Source organism: Manis pentadactyla, chromosome 1 (genome assembly GCF_030020395.1).
Source record: "Manis pentadactyla isolate mManPen7 chromosome 1, mManPen7.hap1, whole genome shotgun sequence".
Taxonomy (NCBI): domain Eukaryota; kingdom Metazoa; phylum Chordata; class Mammalia; order Pholidota; family Manidae; genus Manis; species Manis pentadactyla.
Genome location: NC_080019.1, coordinates 1640374 through 1660180, shown reverse-complemented (window position 1 = coordinate 1660180; position 19807 = coordinate 1640374). Strand labels below are relative to the sequence as shown.

Here is a 19807-nt window from a genome sequence, read left to right as displayed (position 1 = left end):
AATGAAATCGAAGTCCCTGACCTACAAATAAGCATTTGGAACATAAATAATTTTTAGGTTGAATTGTAATTCATGGAAACCATAGATTTCAAAATAATTTCATATGCTCATATGTAAATTCAAAGTTTTCCCTTTGAGGTAACTGAAATTTTCAAAAAGTTCAGGTTAGGAAAAACTCCTACAAAGAACACTTTTTGGCCAAGTGGTTTGTTTTCTTCTGAACAGTAGTAACAAAAATTAACTGAAGTAACTGAGAATCTAATCCTGACAATAATTCTCTCACCTGGGGATTATTGTTCCTGAATCAGAGGTTCTGAAACCGGCTCAGTCATCAGTGCTTTCCCCAGGATCACCTGGTGTGACTGGACAGCGGGATCCACTGCCGCCTGACCGAGCCAAGGCACATGAGACGGACAAGCAGACTTTTAGTCACCAGGCTGGCCGGCTGGGAAATGGAGGACTGTTGTCCTTAAGATGCGTTTTAGCTCAAGGTTGATTTCACACTCCTTTTATGCTGGAGGGCAGGGGAATTGAGGGAGCGGGACTTGACAGATAACCCTGGGGCCCCCAGGCCTCAGCGAGGGTCTGAGGGGCCTGAGACGCCCTGCCCTTGGTGGGCTGATGCCCATCAGCACAGGTCTGGTCCAGAAGTCCTGCTCGCTTGAAGGATAAGGATTGTGTCATCTCCCAAGCTGCGGGCAAAGTTATGAGCCAGCTGTGGGCAGAGCCTCAGTCACTCTGGCGAATCTAAAACGGAGTGTGTAAGGCTCGTGGCCTTCAGGTCCTCCCCTTGGTTTGTCTTTGGACTATTTCTGTCTCTGAACTCCAGACGCAAACTAGACAGTGTTGCCCTGTGCATCCCGGTTGTCCTTATCTTGCTCCTGGTGGCCTGCAAGGAGCTGGAGACCCAGATTTTAACTCCTCCAGCCCAGTTACAATAGTATGTCCAGAGCAGGATGCAAGTTCCATGTGTGAATTTGCAAGATTATGCTTTCAACTCTTTTACTATGCTCTCTGTTCCTTTTATTTATTTATTTTTTTTAATAATTATTTTTTATTGAAGGGTAGTTGACGCACAGTATTACATTACATTAGTTTCAAGTGTACAACACAGTGATAAAACATTTATATACATAATTCTAGGTTCCAGCTATCACCCTACCAAGCTGTTACAATATCTTGACTATATTCCTTATGCTATACATTACATCCCGGTTACTTATTTATTTTACCATTGGAAGTCTGTCCTTTTTTTTTTTTTTTTTTTTTGTGAGGGCATCTCTCATATTTATTGATCAAATGGTTGTTAACAACAATAAAATTCTGTATAGGGGAGTCAATGCTCAATGCACAATCATTAATCCACCCCAAGCCTAATTTTCGTCAGTCTCCAATCTTCTGAGGCATAACAAACAAGTTCTTACATGGAGAACAAATTCTTACATAATGAATAAGTTACATGGTGAACAGTACAAGGGCAGTCATCACAGAAACTTTCGGTTTTGCTCATGCATTATGAACTATAAACAGTTCAAATATGAATACTCTTTTGGTTTTTATACTTGATTTATATGTGGATAACACATTTCTCTCTTTATTATTATTATTTTTAATAAAATGCTGAAGTGGTAGGTAGATACAAGATAAAGGTAGAAAACATAGTTTAGTATTGTAAGAGAGCAAATGTAGATGATCAGGTGTGTGCCTGTAGACTATGTGTTAATCCAAGCTAGACGGGCAATAAAACATCCATGTATGCAGAAGATTTCTCTCAGAACAGGGGGGGTGAGGTTCTAAGCCTCACCTCTGTTGATCCCCAATTTCTCACCTGATGGCCCCCCTGCGACTGTGCCTGTCTTAGGTTGTTCCTCCCTTGAGGAATCTTACCCGTCTCTGGCTAACCAGTCATCTTCCGGGGCCATACAGGGACTCTGTTCCTTTTAAAATCCCATATTAGTATTTGCTTTAATTTAGGTAAAACTTGTAGACGTGATACTTTCGCAGAGCAGGGAATAGGCAAACGTTTTCTATAAAAGGCCAGATAGTAAATATTTTAGGCTTTGCAGCCCACATGATGTCTTTTGTAACCTTTTAACTCTGCCCTGGTAGGGAAGGCCTAAAGAAAGGGAGTGGCTGTGTGTTCTAGTAAAACCTTAATTACAAAATCAAGCAGCAGGCGAGATTTGACTACATTATAATTTGCTAATTTGTGTTACAGAGTATCAATAATAAATCAGTTCTTCGACACTAAGTTGTTTATTTTTAAAGGATTATTTTTTTAGTTCTTCTTTAAAAATTACCCCCTTATTATCCTTTTAAAATAAGTTTGGTACATAGAAAGTGGTACACATAATATCTATGTAAATTGTAAAGCAAAAGAGTATACCCAGGAGGTAGAACACTAAGCTCAGCCTATACACTGCTCCCTAATCTGGGGGTTGGCCAGCGTGTTTCTGTGAAGAGCCAGACAGTAAATACTTGGGGCTTCCTGAGCCACAAGGTCTCCGTCACAACAGCTAACTCATATCACAGCACAGCAACCGTGGACTGTGTGTAAATGAGTGAGTAGCTGAATTCTGGTAAAACTTTACTTATGGACACCAGAATTTCAGTCTCGTATAGTTTATATGTGGTAATGAAATATTAATTGTTTCATTTGTGTCCACCATTTAAAAATATGGGAAACCATTCTTAGTTTATGTGCCGTACAAACACAGGTGGTGGTCTGGATTTAGCCCATGAGCCATAGTTTGCCAACCCCTGTCCTAACCTGCTCGTCTATCTTCTCCCAGAGGTAACCATTGTCTTGAATTTCAGATTTATCATTCCTATAAATTTTTAAAATACTTTTTCCCACATATGTATATGTACCTTCAAAGTGTATTGGTTTGTTTTGCTTATTTTTGAGCATTGTAAAAATATACCATACTCTGTAGATTGGGACTTTCTTTTTTCATTCAACATTTTTCTAAAATTCTTCCATGTAGTTGAGTATAGCTGTATAATATTCCATTGTGTGAGTATACCACAGTTAGTTCTCATGACAGCAGGTAGTAGGTTGGTTCCAGTTTTGTTTTGAAAATTCTTGTATATCTTCTGTACACATATATAAGAATTTTTCTTGGTTATTAATTTTCTTCTGTTGAATAACTTAAAGGAAAATCTCTGAATTTTATAAAAAAATGAAGCAGTATTATTTCTCTTGAGAAATATTTCTGTGAACTCATCTTAAATCATTCTGTATTATGCTAATGGAAAATGCCTTTAATAATCTACACTTAAACATTTCATTCATTCTTTCATTCATTCATTTAGTGTTACACAAACACTTAATGCCCGCAGTATATTAGGTTTGGTGTCAGCAAGAGAATTTGATAAGCAGTAAAGTAGATAGACAATTAAACCAACAATTAAGTAATAATAACTTCTATTGAAAGCTTACTATGCCAGACTCCATGTTAAGCAATTACATACAATATCTCTGTATTAGTCTGCTAGGGCTACTTTAACAAAATACACAAACTAAGTGGCATAAACAACAAAAATTTATTATCCCACAGTTCTGGAAGGTATAAGTTCAAAATCAGCATGTCGGCAGGGCTGGTTCCTTGTGAGAGTATAATACTGGTAAAGGGATAGACATACAGATTAATGCAACAGGATGGAGAACCCAAAAATGGATCCACACAAATATGCCCAAGTGATTCTTGACAAAGAAACAAAAGCAATTTAAGAGAGGAGTGATTGCCTTTTCAATATCAGTGCTGGAGAGATTGGATGGACATCCATCCATAGGCAAACATAATAACCTTGACCTAAACCTCCCATTTTATAATCAATTCAAAACAGATCATGCACTTTCTTGTAAAACAAAATCATAAAACTTCTAGAAAAAAATATCATGTCCTAGGACTAGACAAAGAGTTCTTACATCTGACACCAAAAACCTGAACCGTAAGAGGAAAATTTGATAAACTGGAGTTCATCAAAATTTAAACTTTTTGGTCTACATAAGACCCTGTTAGGAAGAAAATACAAATTACAGATTGGGAGAAAATATTTGTAAACCCCATATTCAACAAAGGACTTGTATCTAGAATATAAAGAGTCACCAAACTCAACATTAAAAAAACCAAAGAATCCAGTTAGAAAATAGAACAAAAGACATGCTAAGCATTTCACTGGAGAAGATGGCAAATAAATACACAAAAGGTGTTAAGCATCATTAGCCATTTGGGAAATGCAAATTAAAACTACAATAATGTATCTTACACACCTATCAAAATAGCTAAAACAAAAAATAGTGATAAAAACCAAATGCTGGTGAGGATGTGGAGAACTGTACCACCCACATTGCTGGTAGGAGTGCAGAATGATACAGCCACTCCGCACAATGGTTTTTTAGCCATTTTCAAATTAAAAATGGATTTGCCATACCAATACCAGGTGATTCCCCATTCTTGGGCATCGATCCCAGAGAAGAGAAAACTTAATTTCACTTGGGAACTTGTACTTGCATGTTCTTAGCAACTTTACTCAAACGGCCAAAAACCTGAAACAACTCCAATGTCCCTCAGTAGTCAAAAAACACCTAATGGCAGACCCGTGCCGTGGTGCGCTGCTCAGCAGTGAGGCGGGGCTGGCCACGGCTGTGTGCGTCCATGCCTTGGAAGTAGTACTGAGGGAAGAGCAGTCTCGAAAGGAGGCACACTGTAGGATTCCGTGTATAAATAACTCGTGAGCTGCAGTTACAGATGGAGAGCACATTGCTAGTGGACACTGTCAGGGATGAAGTGTTAGAGTACTGGTACAGTTAAGTATCTTGATTACAGTGATGGTTACAGAAAGCTACACGTGTGATGAAATCACACTGATGCAGTGCATGTATGGTGGTGAAATCTCTGTTGTTTGTACCAGAGCCCATTCAGATTTTGGTAGTGTGCTGTGGTGTTTTGCGAGGTGATAAATTGGGGGAGACTAAAGAAGGGCCCTCGGCACCACCCTGTATACATCACCCTTCTGTGAATCTATAACATTTCAAACTAAAACATTAGAAAAATCACTTCAGAGTAACTCAGCATTTTTTACTCCTCATTCTCAAATCCCGTGAAGGGAAGACGTAGTCTCCAGCCCCGTCCATTAAGCGGCGCTTGGCTCCCGTCCACTGTCCTGTGACTGTGTAGATAGCCCGGGACATCTTCTGAGAGTCCCCTCACCTCCTTGCCTGGCCCTGCCTGTTTCTTGTTTTCCTTCCCCTTCCCTACTCTCTGACCTACGTTCCAAAAGCTCAGGTAAGGACAAGCCAGCACCAAGCTGTCCTTGAAGAGGGGGGAAACCGAGTGGGCAGCCGGCCCCTGCCCCGCGGGAGGCGCAGGCAGAGCTGGCCCCTGCGGTTAGGCGGTCTGCCCGGCAGGCCCACCGAGCAGGCAGTATTTTTACGCCCAGGCCCAGGCGTACAGAAAGTGCCCGTGATTCTGCTGACGGTCAGCAGTAGCGAGGTGGCATTGCAGGCAGGTGAGCTGACGGGTTGCAGAGTCCGTCCCCGCCCTTGCCCCTGGCCATCGGGGTCACGCCTTCCACCGCGCCGACACCCCGGGGTGCTGCGGGGCTGGCTGAGGATGGTGGCCCCACAGCTCACCCGGGGAGGCGCGGCAGGGCTCCCAGGGGTGGCTCTTTGATTTGCGTTTTGCAAGATGAGTAGGTAGCCGTTTTAAGAAGACGGGTGCGATTGTGGCCTAGTCTGCGAACCCCGAGTAGTAGCTGTGGCCGGACGCGGGCTTTGGGGCCGAGCAGGGGCAGCCTGACCTTCCGCTCCACAGGAGGAGGATTGTATTGTGAAGGACTAGCGTGGGGCCTGATGCGAGAGGATGTCAGGAAGGTGATGTGGCTGCACCCTAGAGCGTAGACGGGGGTGTCAGACGAGACGAAGCAGGAGAACCGCGCCAGGGCAGAGACGAAGGGGGTGCGCGATGGGGTTCACAGGACGCGGGATCGGCGACTGGCGGGCAGGAGAAACAGGCAGCCGGCGCTCCCGGCGGGCCGGCGGGGGTGGCTGGTTGTGCCCAGTAACCGAGGTGAGAAACAGGCCACGCAGTAAAAGGAACGATGAAGTCAGGCTTATAAACCGAGCTGGCTTTGTTACGCTGAGAGCAGAGTTGTCCAGATGTCAGCTGCACATGCTCACAAGCCAAAAAGAAGGGCTGTGAGGTTGGTTTAGATCTGGGAACTGGCAACATGTCTTGAAGCCCGGGAATGAGAGGAGAAGGCAGGCCAGAGAATGAGTCTCCAGAAAATACCGGCATCAGCCGTGAGCCAAGGAAGAGAAGAGCCTGTGGAAAACAGTGAAGACGGGACGGGCGCAGGAGAGGGTGCTGCCGTCACACACACTGAAAGAGAAGGGACGTTTTTTTTTTTAAAACGTGAGTTACAGGAATATTGTGAATATTATATAGTCAATTAAGAATAATGGTTTTAAGGGTATTGAATGTGGGAAGAGACTCAGTATTAATATTGAGTAACGCTAATTAACAGTAAGCAAAAAGTCAGAATATCTATAATACAATCTCAATATTGTAAAGTAGACATAAATGTACTCATACATATGCATAGAAAGAGATTTGGAAGGGAATACCCTTAAACTTTAAGTTTCTCAGATGGTAGATATATGAATGACTTATATTTATTTTATAATTCTTCTTTACTAAACATGATTTTTAAGAAAGTAAAAATACTTATGTAAATTAAGTGGATTCAGTCAAAACTAATTTGCAGCAGAAATATTAATAGCCAAATTTGCTCAAAATGGTCCAACTGAAATGTGAACTAGGGATCACTGGTAAATTTATAAAAATATAGGGTGACAGTGGGATCAGAAACCCAATTAGAGGGATTTTAAAAATAAGTTAAAAAAATTTCCTGGGAAGCAGGAAAACCAAAGGTGAAGTATTTGAAAAGTACACTTTCAATAAGCTGATAAAAGACTTACGAAAGTGGGACTGAGGGCTTTTCTAATTGGAAGCATAATTTTCTGCTGAAGGAAGAGAAAGTGGATAACTTGACAATCTGATAATATTTTTTGGAAAGATAAAATTAGTAACTTCTAATGAGATAATTCCAAGTTCGTGATAAACTATGTTAAAGAAAAAAGAGTCAGTTTGTAGTTAGGTGTGATCATTTGCAAGACTAGAATAGGATGTGCCTGAATGTAAAGAATTTGAGCTCAGATATTTTATTTTGTGTGTGTGTATTTAATATTTAGTATTTAGTAAACATATACATGTGAAAATGACTGTCCCTTTACGGAGGAAAACTTGAGTTGGGGTTTAGCTAACTTCCAAAGCAGTTTAAAGAACAGCTAATAAAACGTAGCTGGTCTCTGTCCTGAGTGGCTCTGTTGGGGGTCAGTTGCTTCCTTCTGTCCTCCTGAAGGTTTTGGCTAAGTTGATAGAGGAAAATGCCGGGGTTGGTCGTCAGTGTATCGGAGGTGGTCAGCGTTTGCCAAAAGCGATGAAGTGGCACCTGGATATTCCTGTTAAGATGCTGATGTGGTCTTAGTCATTCCTTAAACTTAGTACATTAAATGATGAACAGGGGATCCTGCAAACGCTGGCAGCTCTGTATGGAGGCAGGCCCAGCTCTTCAAGAGGAGGGAAGCCGAGAAACAAAGAGGAAGAGGTACGCCTCCCGCATGCTCGCTGCCTCCGCCACATCGCCATTTTTTGAGTTTATTGCCTTCCTTTCCTGCATGGTTTCAATTCTTAACAGTTATCTGAGGACTTTGTAGGTCTACAGGGACCTGTTAATATATTTTGACTGACATGCTGTGTCATAATTTTGCCCCATAACTGTTTCAGTATTCTGAGTTCAATTTCTTTTCTTTTGATAAAATTAAACATTTGTAATGTATTTCTTTTCAGAAATAAGTTGATCTAAATTAAACACTTGAAAGCTAATAATACATTTCCATTAACCAGATTTTAAAACTTTTATTTCTTGTGTTCAAATTAACCCTTTTCTTTAAATTAAAAAAATTTTTGCAGTAACAATGTTGATAGTTTTTCTTTTAGATTAAAATGCGCTTTTTTTTCTCCCTGTAGGTTTATCTTGCAAGGCTGAGACAAATAAGACTGCAAAATTTCAATGAGCGCCAGCAGATTAGAGCCAAACTTCGTGGAGAAAAGGCAAGTTGGAAGTCAGTGTTTACAAAAAGTTGAATCCTGTCACAGTGGGTTAGGGCAAAGTGCTGTGCCAGTAATGCAAAGTGAAGTGGATGAAGGCCGTGGAAGTCAAAGACCAGAGAACTGTTCCTAGGGATAGTCAGCCTTAGTTACATGCTTCAAAACTGTAAGACCATTTGTTCCAGAGGAATTCAGGAAAGGAAAATGTTAGTAGCCATGGACAGTACAACATGGTACATTTTATATCGTTCTCCTTTTTATCTTTTTCCCTTTGTCCGTGATTTGATAGTTGTGGAGAGTTTGCCTGCAGCTGTGAGGGAAGATCACAGCGATGCACAGCGCTCCATTTCACATTTTTAGGTGTTGGTTTATTCATATTGTCCTCCACAGAGCTCTGTGCTGAACTGCAGGCTCCTACCTAAGTGCTTTGCTTATCTACTTATTTTGCAGAACGAAACTGATGATTCGGAAGGACAGGAAGGAAGTGAGGGAGCTGACCTGCGGCGTAAGAAAGTGGAAATGCTCAAGGTACAGGCTAGAAGCGATGCAGGTTTTCTTAGAGAAAATTGAGACCCGAGATAGAAGGTTGTGTTCTTAAGTCTCAGGCGGTTAAATCACCTTAATTTTCTGGAGTTAATTTTTCATTCTCCCTTTACGCCTAACTTTTTGGTTTCAGAAAAATAGCGTTTTTCTCTCTCTATTGTCTTACATCTATGCTATATGAGCAGTTTGATGAAACTGTTGCACAAATATGTTAAACCGTCACACAAGTAACCTAACAGAGAAAAAATGGTGACCTTGAAAATGAAAGCTGCAATTGCCCGGGTCTGTGGAGACGGGTGAAGTCGGGGTATAACCATCATAGTTTAGAATCCTTCCATTTGGGTTCCTGTTAGCTGGTCCCTGCGTCCGTCTTCACTCGGCAGGCACAGCGCCGCTGCTGGGCGCAGCCCTGGGCCGGGCCGGGCGGAGTGAGCCGCGCGCACCCACGCCTCCCTGGCCCCCCGGGCCCAGGGGGAGACGGAGGCCTGGGGAGAACCAGGAGCCCCTCGCCCCCCTTGCTGGCGTCCGATCCTGCTGACTGTTCTCATTCGCAGGCCCAGGCGAGCGCGCGCGCCGCGGTGCTGAAGGAGCAGCTGGAGCGCAAGAGAAGGGACGCCTACGAGAGGGAGCGGAGGGTGTGGGGCGAGCAGGTGAGCCCCGCCGCCCAGGGCTCTGGTTCTTGGGGGGCACCCCTGCGGGCTCGGGCCGGCGGCAGAGCCCCCGACTCCGGCGAGGATGCGCGGTCGTCCCCCTGCCACCCCACGCGGCGCACTGTCCTTTATATCTAAGGATGATCTGTGTGAACGTTATGTTGGGGTTTGATTTGGGGCGAGAACCTAATTCATTTGCTCGTCCGTTTTATTTTTTACTATCGTCAAGCCCCAGCACCGCTCGGTGGCCGCCCCTTCCCTCTGCTGCCGCTCTGCAGCCCTGCCTCCAAGACGCTGGAGCGGGACGCCTGTCGCTCTGTCTGTCTGTCTGTCTGTCTGTCCGTCCGTCCCACCGCTGCTGGCTCCTTTCAGTAACTGGGGCCTTAGAGTGTATTCCCTCATGTCCCCTTTACTCTTCTTTTTACATTTGTTTTCCTTAGTTATTTGCTCTCTTTTTCTTTACTGGATATATTTTAGGTAATTTCTGTTGTTGTTAAATCCTGTTGGAATTTTGATGGGTATTACCCTAAATCTACAAATGAACTGAAGAAGCATCATGTTTTTAATAGTCTTTACCAGGAACATACTAAATATCTACATTTACTCATTGTTTCTTTTATATATCTCTTACTCAATTTTGATCATTTTTAACTCATATTTGTTTTATTTCTTACAAAGGTTATTTCTCAATCATTTATAATTTTTTTCTGTTTTTAAAGGTTTTTGATTTCCTAAAGAATATTGCTGATAGTTGGAGAAATTGTTGTTTTTTGCTTATCTCTTATGTGATGGGTTGGTTTGCTATTCTACCAATTTTCAGTTAATGTTCAGGTTTTTTGCAGGCTCCTCTATCATTAGCAAGTAGTCGTGACATATAACAAGAGCTCCTAGGGTTTATTAATTGCTGGAGTTTACTGTGTGCCAGCCACATTATAACCACCGCACCTACATCGCTGTGATGCCTTCACATCTTTACAGAGCAGATACTGAAAGAGTGAAACAGTTGCCACATTTCCAGTAAGTGCGGAGCAGGGATTTGAACTGGGATGAAGTCTTCATTCTTACGCACTTATTTTACCCTGTTTCTCTAAGTTGTCCCTTTTGCTACCATTTTAGTCTTATTGCATCGGCCAGAACTGCCAAGGAGATGTTAAATAATAATAGGGATAATATTTTGTTCCTATTGTCAATGGAAACACTTCAGTTGTTTCTCTATTATGTGTAGTAAAATAGAAAGGAACACAGGACTACAGTTCCCATTAATCTCTAGGCTTTACAATTTTTATCAGAAATGTGTTCTGGAGTTTTTTGAAATGTCTTTTTGTATATCTATGAATACAATTGCGTTTCTTCTCAGTCCACCCATTGGTGCAATAGACAAGGAGATTCTCTTCCTACCAGATGCCATTTAGCTGCGAGAGAATAACGAGTGAAAGAAACTGGGCTCCAGAATCAGATTAAGTCTTGGAGTTTTTTGATGATGCCCTTGTTTTCTCTTCAAAGTGAAATAAGGTTATAACTGCTCTGACTTCGCCATCCTCTGCTAGCTGTGTTTTTCTCTTTGGTTTGAAAAGTGCGGTCACAGTGGCCTCTCACCTCGTTCCCCTTTGCTTTCCTCCCTTCAGACAGCGGGAACAGGCTCGAGTGTGAAACAGTAACGGGCGGCGTATCTGGTCTCCCCGGGAGTGCCTCGTAGGGACCGCCTGCCTCCAGGCCAGGACCTCACCTGGCTCAGGCCATCACGCTGTTCAGGTCGCGTCTTCAGTCCGTGCTCTTTGTTTCAGACAAGGCACAAATAGGGCACGAGAGTGAAACGATCACTGTGCTGACTTACTGGCTCTTCACCAAGAGAAAGTTGCACCAACCAAATTCATCAGAGGTAGAAATAATTCACCTTCGTAGTCGGAGCCAATGATTTCTCTTATTACCCAAATGCCTTTGAAAATCACCCAAATCTTGAAAACAGGGTGAGCCTCCCTTTGGCGGCATACACACGCGGCAGGTGGGGACCAGCCGCTGCTGTTCCCTCGAGGTTTGTATGCTCAGCACATTCCATCCTAGGCTGACTCGCTCGCTGGGGCACAGCCTCTCTCAGGATGAACTGGGGTGAACCCCCTGTGTTCTTTACAGTCAGCTTCCTCTCGGCACACGTGCCACTGCCATCCTTGTGTTCGGCTGCAGTGCCCACCGTGGGCTTTAGGGGCCAGTGCCGTCTGGTTGTAGTGTAGTCTCCAGTAACCCGCTCCAGAGGTCTCCATAGCACGTGACGGTGACTGGGATAGTAGTATGTCCATTAAACAGGATGAACTTAGGCTTACTGTAAATCAGCCATGTTTTTAAAATGTGATCTGTTATGCAGAATTACTTGGGCATCAGAGCATTTGATAATAGCTGCCTGTGTGGCTTTGATTCTGTGATACCTGCAGTCTTCGGGGTCAGCTGCTCACGTCTGTTCCCTTCCGGATGCACACATAGGCCCCGCCTTGGCAGCAGGCCTACATATGTAGCTCACCTGGCACACTGTGCCACCTGTTCACACACCTTGTATATTCCCCGCATGGTAGAACAGTGGCTCTGAGTAGTCATGTTGTGATTGGCACGTGAGAGACTGAGGTAGCATATTTATCAGTGTGAGGTGTTTCCTTTTCTTCAAGTCATGTAGGAACTTCTTCCTTTAGTGATTCAGAATGTTATGCTAACAGCGACTCAAGCCACTTAATCTCAGAGAACACAAGCATGAGCTTTCACATTGTGTCTGTTTTCCAAAATCCACCCTTGGTGGACTGAAACATAGCCCACAAACATCTTTGAATGCGGTCTTAAGTACATCTTGTATAATGGTTTTCTGAAGCACAGCTCCCTAAAAAGGCTTCCTTTTTAGCTTGCTTCCCATTGCCCTGACCCTTCAGCAGGAGCCTGACCCCCGTCCGAGAGTCCAGAGAGACGTGGGCCTGGTCATCCAGTAGCTGCGTGTGGCTGACTGTCACACTTACCCTTTTGCCTTCTTACTCCCGTCGGCACTTGCGCTGACATCCCTGGGCTGCAGTCCTACGCTTGCAGATGGAGCTGTGCTACCTTGATTTTCACTGGAATTGCCCAGTCTGTGTATCTCTTAGCACCAGTCCAGGCCACGTGCCCAGGAGTCTGTTCCTTGGTCAGGCTGCACTGTGCTTTGGGTACGAAGAGTCCCTCCTTCTGCCATGTCTCACTCTTTGTTGTCTGCTTAATTTTTGTCTCTGTCCCATTCTTTGGACCTGCCGTACAGGCCTGTAAGGTCACACATTCCCCAACTCTGGCTACTCAGAATGGTCTTATCCCTAGTCGTGAATCGAGTCTCACCTGTTTAAATAGAGACATCGTGAGGTCAGCTTGGAATCATGCCCCCCGGCCCGGTGTCACTGAACACTGGCAGCGCTTCAGCGCCGTTGGCAAGGTGTGTATATTTGACGTGAAGGGTTCAGGACCATGAGGAGGACCAGGATTCCACGTGTGCCGATGGCCTGTCTCTCAGCTGCTGCTCTGACAACCTGCCCAGCACTGAGCTGACTTTCCTGAGAACAGGAGCTGGAGAGGCCCAGGTCGCGGGGGGGGGGCGGTGGAGGGGGGCGCGGCAAGCCCGCTGGAAGCACCGTCAGGCTCTGTGTTTCAGCGCGTGCGTGGTGTGGACGAGGTCCCGTGCAGCTCAGCCCTGAGCAGGGGCTCTGCATCCTTCTTGCACGACAGCAAGTGTTAGAGCTGTTGTTACCAGGCAGCTGGACCCCTGCACAAGAGCACGGTTCTGTTTCCTCAGGTAACCGGCTGGATCCAGGCGTCTCTCCTTCCAGAAGGCCGCACAGGCCCCCTCACACCCACCCTGCACACTTTGAAGAACATTCACGTACAGCCCAAGAAAAGCACCCTGAAAGTCTTTCTCTACACTATGTAAACTAGAGTAAAGGTTTTTTCCTCTGTATATATTTTCTCTCTTTTAATGGTAGACATTAGTTCTAAAGAGCACACAAATGGCATTTTTGTGACTTCTCATTGACAGACAATACTAGTTTCTAGTATGATACAGCTTTGTATTTCCTCATGCTCCTTCAGAAATACTTCTCTGGTGGCAGCATTAAACTGTGGTAGGAGCCTGGCCTTTGAGGTCCGGCACGCAAGCACCCCATTTTCATTTGGGGGGAAGTGTTTCATGGTGTGCACTTCTGGTAAGACCATCAAAGGGGTCCCGTCTTCTTGTGGCTAGGCTACGGGTAGGTCGTCTAAAGCAGACCTGCTGAACCCACCCCAGGGCTTGAAGCTTGGGAAGAGTATTGCAGGAGTTGAGGTTGGAGTCTGCTTAGCCCAGTGAGAGGCCCTGGTGACGCCATGAGGTGCTCCTTGCCACCTGCGCTGGTCTCTCCCTTCCCTCTGCCCCCCACTTCCTGCCTTCTTCCCGAGTTCCTCTGTGTTTGAACCACAGAACCATAGCTGATTCAACATGAAGAATGCCAAGCTTGGTACCTGGTGAGTAGTGGCACAAATAGATATTTTCATTGGAAAATCTGTGGGCCCTGATATTTCAGAGGTACGCACAGAGGAATTTTGAGTAAGCGTCTGTTTGGTGAATGCATCCTGATACGGTGAGGGAACAGATGAGTCCGAGAACCGGAAGGGCTGACGTTTTGTCTCAGCGCTGCCCATTAGCTGGCCTGTGTGGGGAACTGGCCTCATGTTCGGGCCTTTACTTCCTCCTCTCCTAAATGAAAGGCTTACCTCTGATGTTGCTCTGCCCGAATTGTCTAGAAAAATAGTCTTCATAATGTAAGCACTTAAGTCTAGTTTAATCTACAGAAAATGGATTCAAGTAATTATTTCAAAAGGAAGGCTAATTTAGCATGATCTGGATGTAGGATGGGGGCTTCATCTGTCCATATTTACTCAAAGGACCATTGCTGTCACTCAGGAGTGGTTAACATGGTATTCAAATTAGAGTTCAAACTATTAACTCCCTGAAATGTTAATTATTTGTATGTATGTTGATGCATACCTCAAAAGTATCTTTGATGTAACAAATGGTAAAAACCGTTGCCTTAACTGCCTTAATCTGATTTCTTGGCATGAAGGCCCAGTTTTGTAAATTTTTCTCTTGGACACATTTACTAGTAAAAATTGTACTGTGAAGCAGGACTTTAATATGGAGAGTAATTTTGATGTGTGGTGATAGGATTTTTTCTCCCAAATAATACAGTGTTGCCTTTCTCATCCAGCATGTATATATTGTGAGTAAAATACAGAGGAAGGGTAGACTCAGTTTTTTAGAAGGGTAGCAATGCATTTAAAAATTAAAATCCAGTGAAAAATTGAACTAGGGAAATTCTGTCTTGCTTAGGTCAGAGACTGTATTTTGGGTATGATGAGTTTCGTTGTAATTGTGTTTAATCTTATCTCAGACATTTCATTTCTGTGTCTTTCTGTCTTTGTCCTACTCTTTGGATCGCTCTGCGAGGCTTCCTCTGGTGTGGGGACACTCCTTCTGGCCACCCTGGAATGTTCTTATTCTTAGATAGATGTCCTTTTAAATGCATCGTAGCTATGCTAGTTCAGAAATATTTTTCAGACAGAAATACTTTAATAGTTTTGGTTCTTCAGAGACAAGGTTTTGAGAAGTTAAATACGAATTTGATTAAATTTGGCCATGATGTATCTTTAGGCTATATAAAGTTATGGGTGAAATTGTTTTTACATTCAAAATATGAAGTTAGGTCACTTTATATTTTCCTAGTACATATGAAATCCTTACTAATCATCGTTCAGCATATAGAGGTGAAATAGCATTTGTATTTATCGATGCCTCCGGAGTAGGTAAATGGATTGTTTCTTGTGTTTAGAAGCTTGTCCTCTCTGCTTGGTGAAATTTTTATTTTTGTCATTTGGTGGCACTGCTGTTTAATTTGTCAGCAAATAGTAAAATTGACTCATAACAAGCAGTTTTATGGTGGTAATTAAACATCTTTGTGGGTACATGAGCAGTACAGAAAAGTCTTGAATTTATGAGCCAGGTGATAAAATGTCTAGGAATAAAGCTCCTACAGGAGATTGTTTTTTGACCCTGACTAAGGAAGCTTTTAGGCCAGTGTTTTATTCCTGTTGCAAATACCTGTAAAACTTTGAATTTTGAAAAATGTGCTTAGAGTGAAATACGTATTCTAGACTTAATTGGATGATCGATTCCATGACAAAATTGTTTTGTTTTTGTCTCCTGTGAAACTTTGTTTTCTCAGCTTAATTTTTCTGTTGTTTGTCATATTGGATCAACTTTCTGAACTAAGGACTCAGTCTAATGTTTTCTCTTTTTTGACAATTTAAAAATACATAATTATTTTCTATCTCAAGATTGGTTAACATAGAATAGCCTTAACATTCAGGTAGTAAGTATGTGTCCCTGATGTTTACACAGAAGGCTCAGGTTCTGTGCTAATAACAGGGGGACCCTGTGTGTTACCTTATCTTGTAATGATGTTGCCACACCTCAGTAGTTACTCTGAATCACCTTTATATTTTCAGTAACTGACATCGTTCTGTTATTAAATAATATTAAGAGTATGTTGATTCGCTTGCCTTTGTTCTTCAGTTAGATTTCATGTGTCTGAGTTTCTTTGCTTGTTCATTATTTCAGGTTCTTCTCAGGAGAAAAACTAGCATTTGTTTGATTATGGAACATTAAGTATTTACTACTGAAGGTTGCTGAAGATCATTGTTACAAGGTGCCAGTAACTGTCTTACACATTGGGTCATATACAGACCTGTCATTGGCCATGTTTGTAGCAGCCAGGGCGCTTTTAAATTAATACAGAGTGAAGATTCAGTAGTAATGTGTGAAACATTTTCTTTATTAAAAATATCTGTTGAAGAGGTGAGGCTTAGAACCTCACCCCCCCTGTTTTGAGAGAAATCTTCTGCATCCGTGGATGTTTTATTGCCCTGGTCTAGCTTGGATTAACACATAGTCTACAGGCACACACCTGATCATCTACATTTGCTCTCTTACAACACTAAACTCTGTTTTCTACCTTTATCTTGCATCTACCTACCACTTCAGCATTTTATTAAAAAAAATAATAATAATAATAAAGGGAGAAATGTGGGATCCACATACAAATCAAATATAAAAATCAAACGAATATTCATATTTGACCTGATTGTTTATAGTTCATAATGCGTGATCAAAACCGAAAGTTTCTGTGATGACTGCCCTTGTACTGTTCACCATGTAAGAACTTATTCACTATGTAAGAATTTGTTCTCCATGTAAGAACTTGTTCGTTATGCTTCAGAAGATTGGAGACTGACGAGAATTAGGCTTGGGGTGGATTAATGATTGTGCATTGAGCATTGACTCCCCTATACAGAATTTTATTGTTGTTAACAACCATTTAATCAATAAATATGAGAGATGCCCTCTCAAAAATAGATAAATAAATAAATAAATAAATAAATAAATAAAATAAATAAAAATAAAAATGCTGGAGGCTTCCCAAAGTCCACCTCTTAGAATGAAAAAAAAAAAAACAAAAAACACATCTGTTGATTAAAAGAAAAGATTTGCTTCTGTAGATACAAAGGTGAAAGTATGAGTAGAATTTAATAGAGATAGTCCATATTCTAGCATGACCCTCTACTGTACTGAATTTGATTATCTCTGGTCTCATACCCTGTTTAACTCACAGCACTTCATCAATCAAGAGATTTTTGTTGCTGTTACATTAGGTTTCTCTTAAAGTTAACACAGAAATACCTCTATTTAATATACTTAATGATTTTAGAATATCAAAGCAAGGTAAAGTGTTTTCAATCCCTTTATGTGCCTTTGGCCATTTAAGGATGAATATGTAACTATTTGCTATATAGGCTTTAAAATTTTTTTTAGGCCACGTCTACAATTTCAGAGGGCTGCACCAGTGCCTTGCTTAAGCTGTGTAAGAATTACGTATGCATGTGTGTAGAAGCATTAAAAACAGTATAGAAAATAAAGTGGAGTGAATCTGAGCAGTAGATGTATAGGGGACATATTTTATTTAAGAGTTTCCTTAATGTTCTTATTATAAGCATCCGCCCAATAATTTTGGAAATGTCTTTTACGATAATCTCTATAAGTCTAAGTGAAAATGTATCATAGGTTGGGAAAGGGAGTCGGTGCAGTTCTTTAGCAAAATTGGTTAAATTTATAATCTCGATTAAAGATGGCGGCGTGAGAGGAGAGGCAGAGGCTTCCTCCTAAAACTGGATACAATTAGAAAATTTAATTGGCGCAACTAATCTGAGAGAGCAGCAGGAAAGAGGACGCGTCAGACTGCACACACCTGGAGAAAAGAGCAGACCTCAGCGAACGGGGTAACGTACCAGAGCTGTGGCTCCGCGGGACCCGAGCCCTTCCGCCACCCTAGCTCACCGGCGGGAGGAAGAGAAACCAAGCAGGGAGGGAGTGGAAGGCCTGGGACTGCTGAATACCTGGCTCCGGAGATCTGCGCTGGGAGCACAAACCTACATGTCATGGTGCTTTCATGAGACTCGCATGACTACCGGGTTGGAAAATTAATACAGGCAGAGTTCCTGGGGAGACTGGGATTCCGGCTGCTTGTGGAAAGCAGGGATCCATATCTGGCTGCTCTGGGACAAAAACTTATACCTGTGTGCCCAGCCCACTGGCTCAGGCAGTGGAGACAGGCACAGCAGCCAGGAGGCAGGGAACAGCTCTTTCCTCCCCCCAGTACCGCTCCCCTGCGACCCCCCGACATTACTTCAGGGTCTGAGCAGCTCAAGAGTAGAGCATCTGGACACTAGAGGGCGCCATATACAAACATGAAACGCCAAAGGAACCTGGTCCAGAGTAAAATTGTTGATACAACTCCTGAGAAAGATTTAAATGATATGGACCTCGTGACTCTTCCTGAAAGGGAGTTCAAAATAAAAATAATCAACATCCTAATGGAGGTACGGAAAGACATCCAAGAACTCAGGAATGAATTCAGGCAGGAGATCCAATCATTGAAGAGCACAATGGAGGGTATTAAAAGCAGGTTGGATATGGTGGAGGAGAAAATAAATGAAATAGAAACTAGAGAAGAGAAATACAAAGAAGCTGAGGCACAGAGAGAAAAGAGGATCTCTAAGAATGAAAGAATATTGAGAGAACTGTGTGACCAATCCAAGTGGAACAATATTCACATTATAGGGATACCAGAAGAAGAAGAGAGAGAGAAAGGGATAGAAAGCGTCTGTGAGGAGGTAGTTGCTGAAAACTTCCCCAATCTGGGGAAGGAGATAGTCTCTCAGGCCATGGAGATCCACAGATCTCCCAACACAAGGGACCCAAGGAAGACAACACCAAGACACACAGTAATTCAAATGGGAAAGATCAAGGGTAAGGGCAGACTGTTAAAAGCAGCCAGAGACAGAAATAAGATCACATACAAAGGAAAGCCCATCAGGCTAACATCAGACTTCTAAGCAGAAATCTTACAGGCCAGAAGGGAGTGGCATGATGTATTTAATGCCATGAAGCAGAAGGGCCTGGAACCAAGATTACTTTATCCAGAAGATAATCATTTAAATTTGAAGGATGGATTAAACAATTTCCAGATAAGCAAAAGCTGAGAGAGTTTACCTCCCACAGACCATCTCTGCAGTCTATTTTGGAGGGACTGCTATAGATGGAACTGTTCCTAGGGGTGGATAGCTGTCACCAGAGGTAGTAAAACCACGGTAGGGAGGGTGGAGCAGCTGATTGCGAGGCAAATGCAAAATTAAATTGACTATCCCCAAAGTCAATCAAGGGATAGACAAAAAGTACAGAATGTGATACCTAATATATAAGGAATGTAGGAGGAAGAAAAAGGAGGAGAAACAGAAAAGAACCTTTAGATTATGTTTGTAACAGCATACTAAGTGAGTTAAGTTAGACTCTTAGATAGTAAGGAAAGTAATCTGGAACCTTTGGTAACCACGAATCTAAAGCCTGAAATGGCAATAAGTACATACCTATCGATAATCACCCTAAATGTAAATGGACTGAATGCACCAATCAAAAGACATAGAGTCACTGAATGGATAAAAAAACAAGACCCATCTATATGCTGCTTACAAGAGACTTACCTCAAACCCAAAGACATGCACAGACTAAAAGTCAAGGGATGGAAAAAGATATTTCATGCAAACAATAGGGAGAAAAAGCAGGTGTTGCAGTACTAGTATCAGACAAAAAAAACTTCAAAACAAAGAAAGTAACAAGAGATAAAGAAGGACATTACATAATGATAAAGGGCTCAGTCCAGCAAGAGGATATAACCATTATAAATATATATGCACCCAACACAGGAGCACCAGCATATGTGAAACAAATACTAACAGAACTAAAAGAGGAAACAGACTGCAATGCATTCATTTTAGGAGACTTCAACACACCATTCA

At 42.6% G+C, this 19807-nt stretch overlaps 1 protein-coding gene across 7 annotated transcripts in view; it reads left to right on the top strand.

The window, feature by feature from the left end:
* Nucleotides 1-19807, top strand: part of NEK1 (NIMA related kinase 1) — a 174613-nt gene that overhangs the window by 84939 nt on the left and 69867 nt on the right. For 3 of the 7 annotated variants that reach the window (XM_057501650.1, XM_036890935.2, XM_057501622.1), the window contains 4 exons: nt 7591-7674; nt 8097-8180; nt 8628-8705; nt 9275-9370. In XM_057501650.1, coding sequence (XP_057357633.1) covers nt 7591-7674; nt 8097-8180; nt 8628-8705; nt 9275-9370 — 342 coding nt within the window. The remainder of the gene's footprint in view (nt 1-7590; nt 7675-8096; nt 8181-8627; nt 8706-9274; nt 9371-19807) is intronic. The other 4 variants (XM_036890940.2, XM_057501694.1, XM_057501795.1 and 1 more) reach the window with 2 other exon arrangements.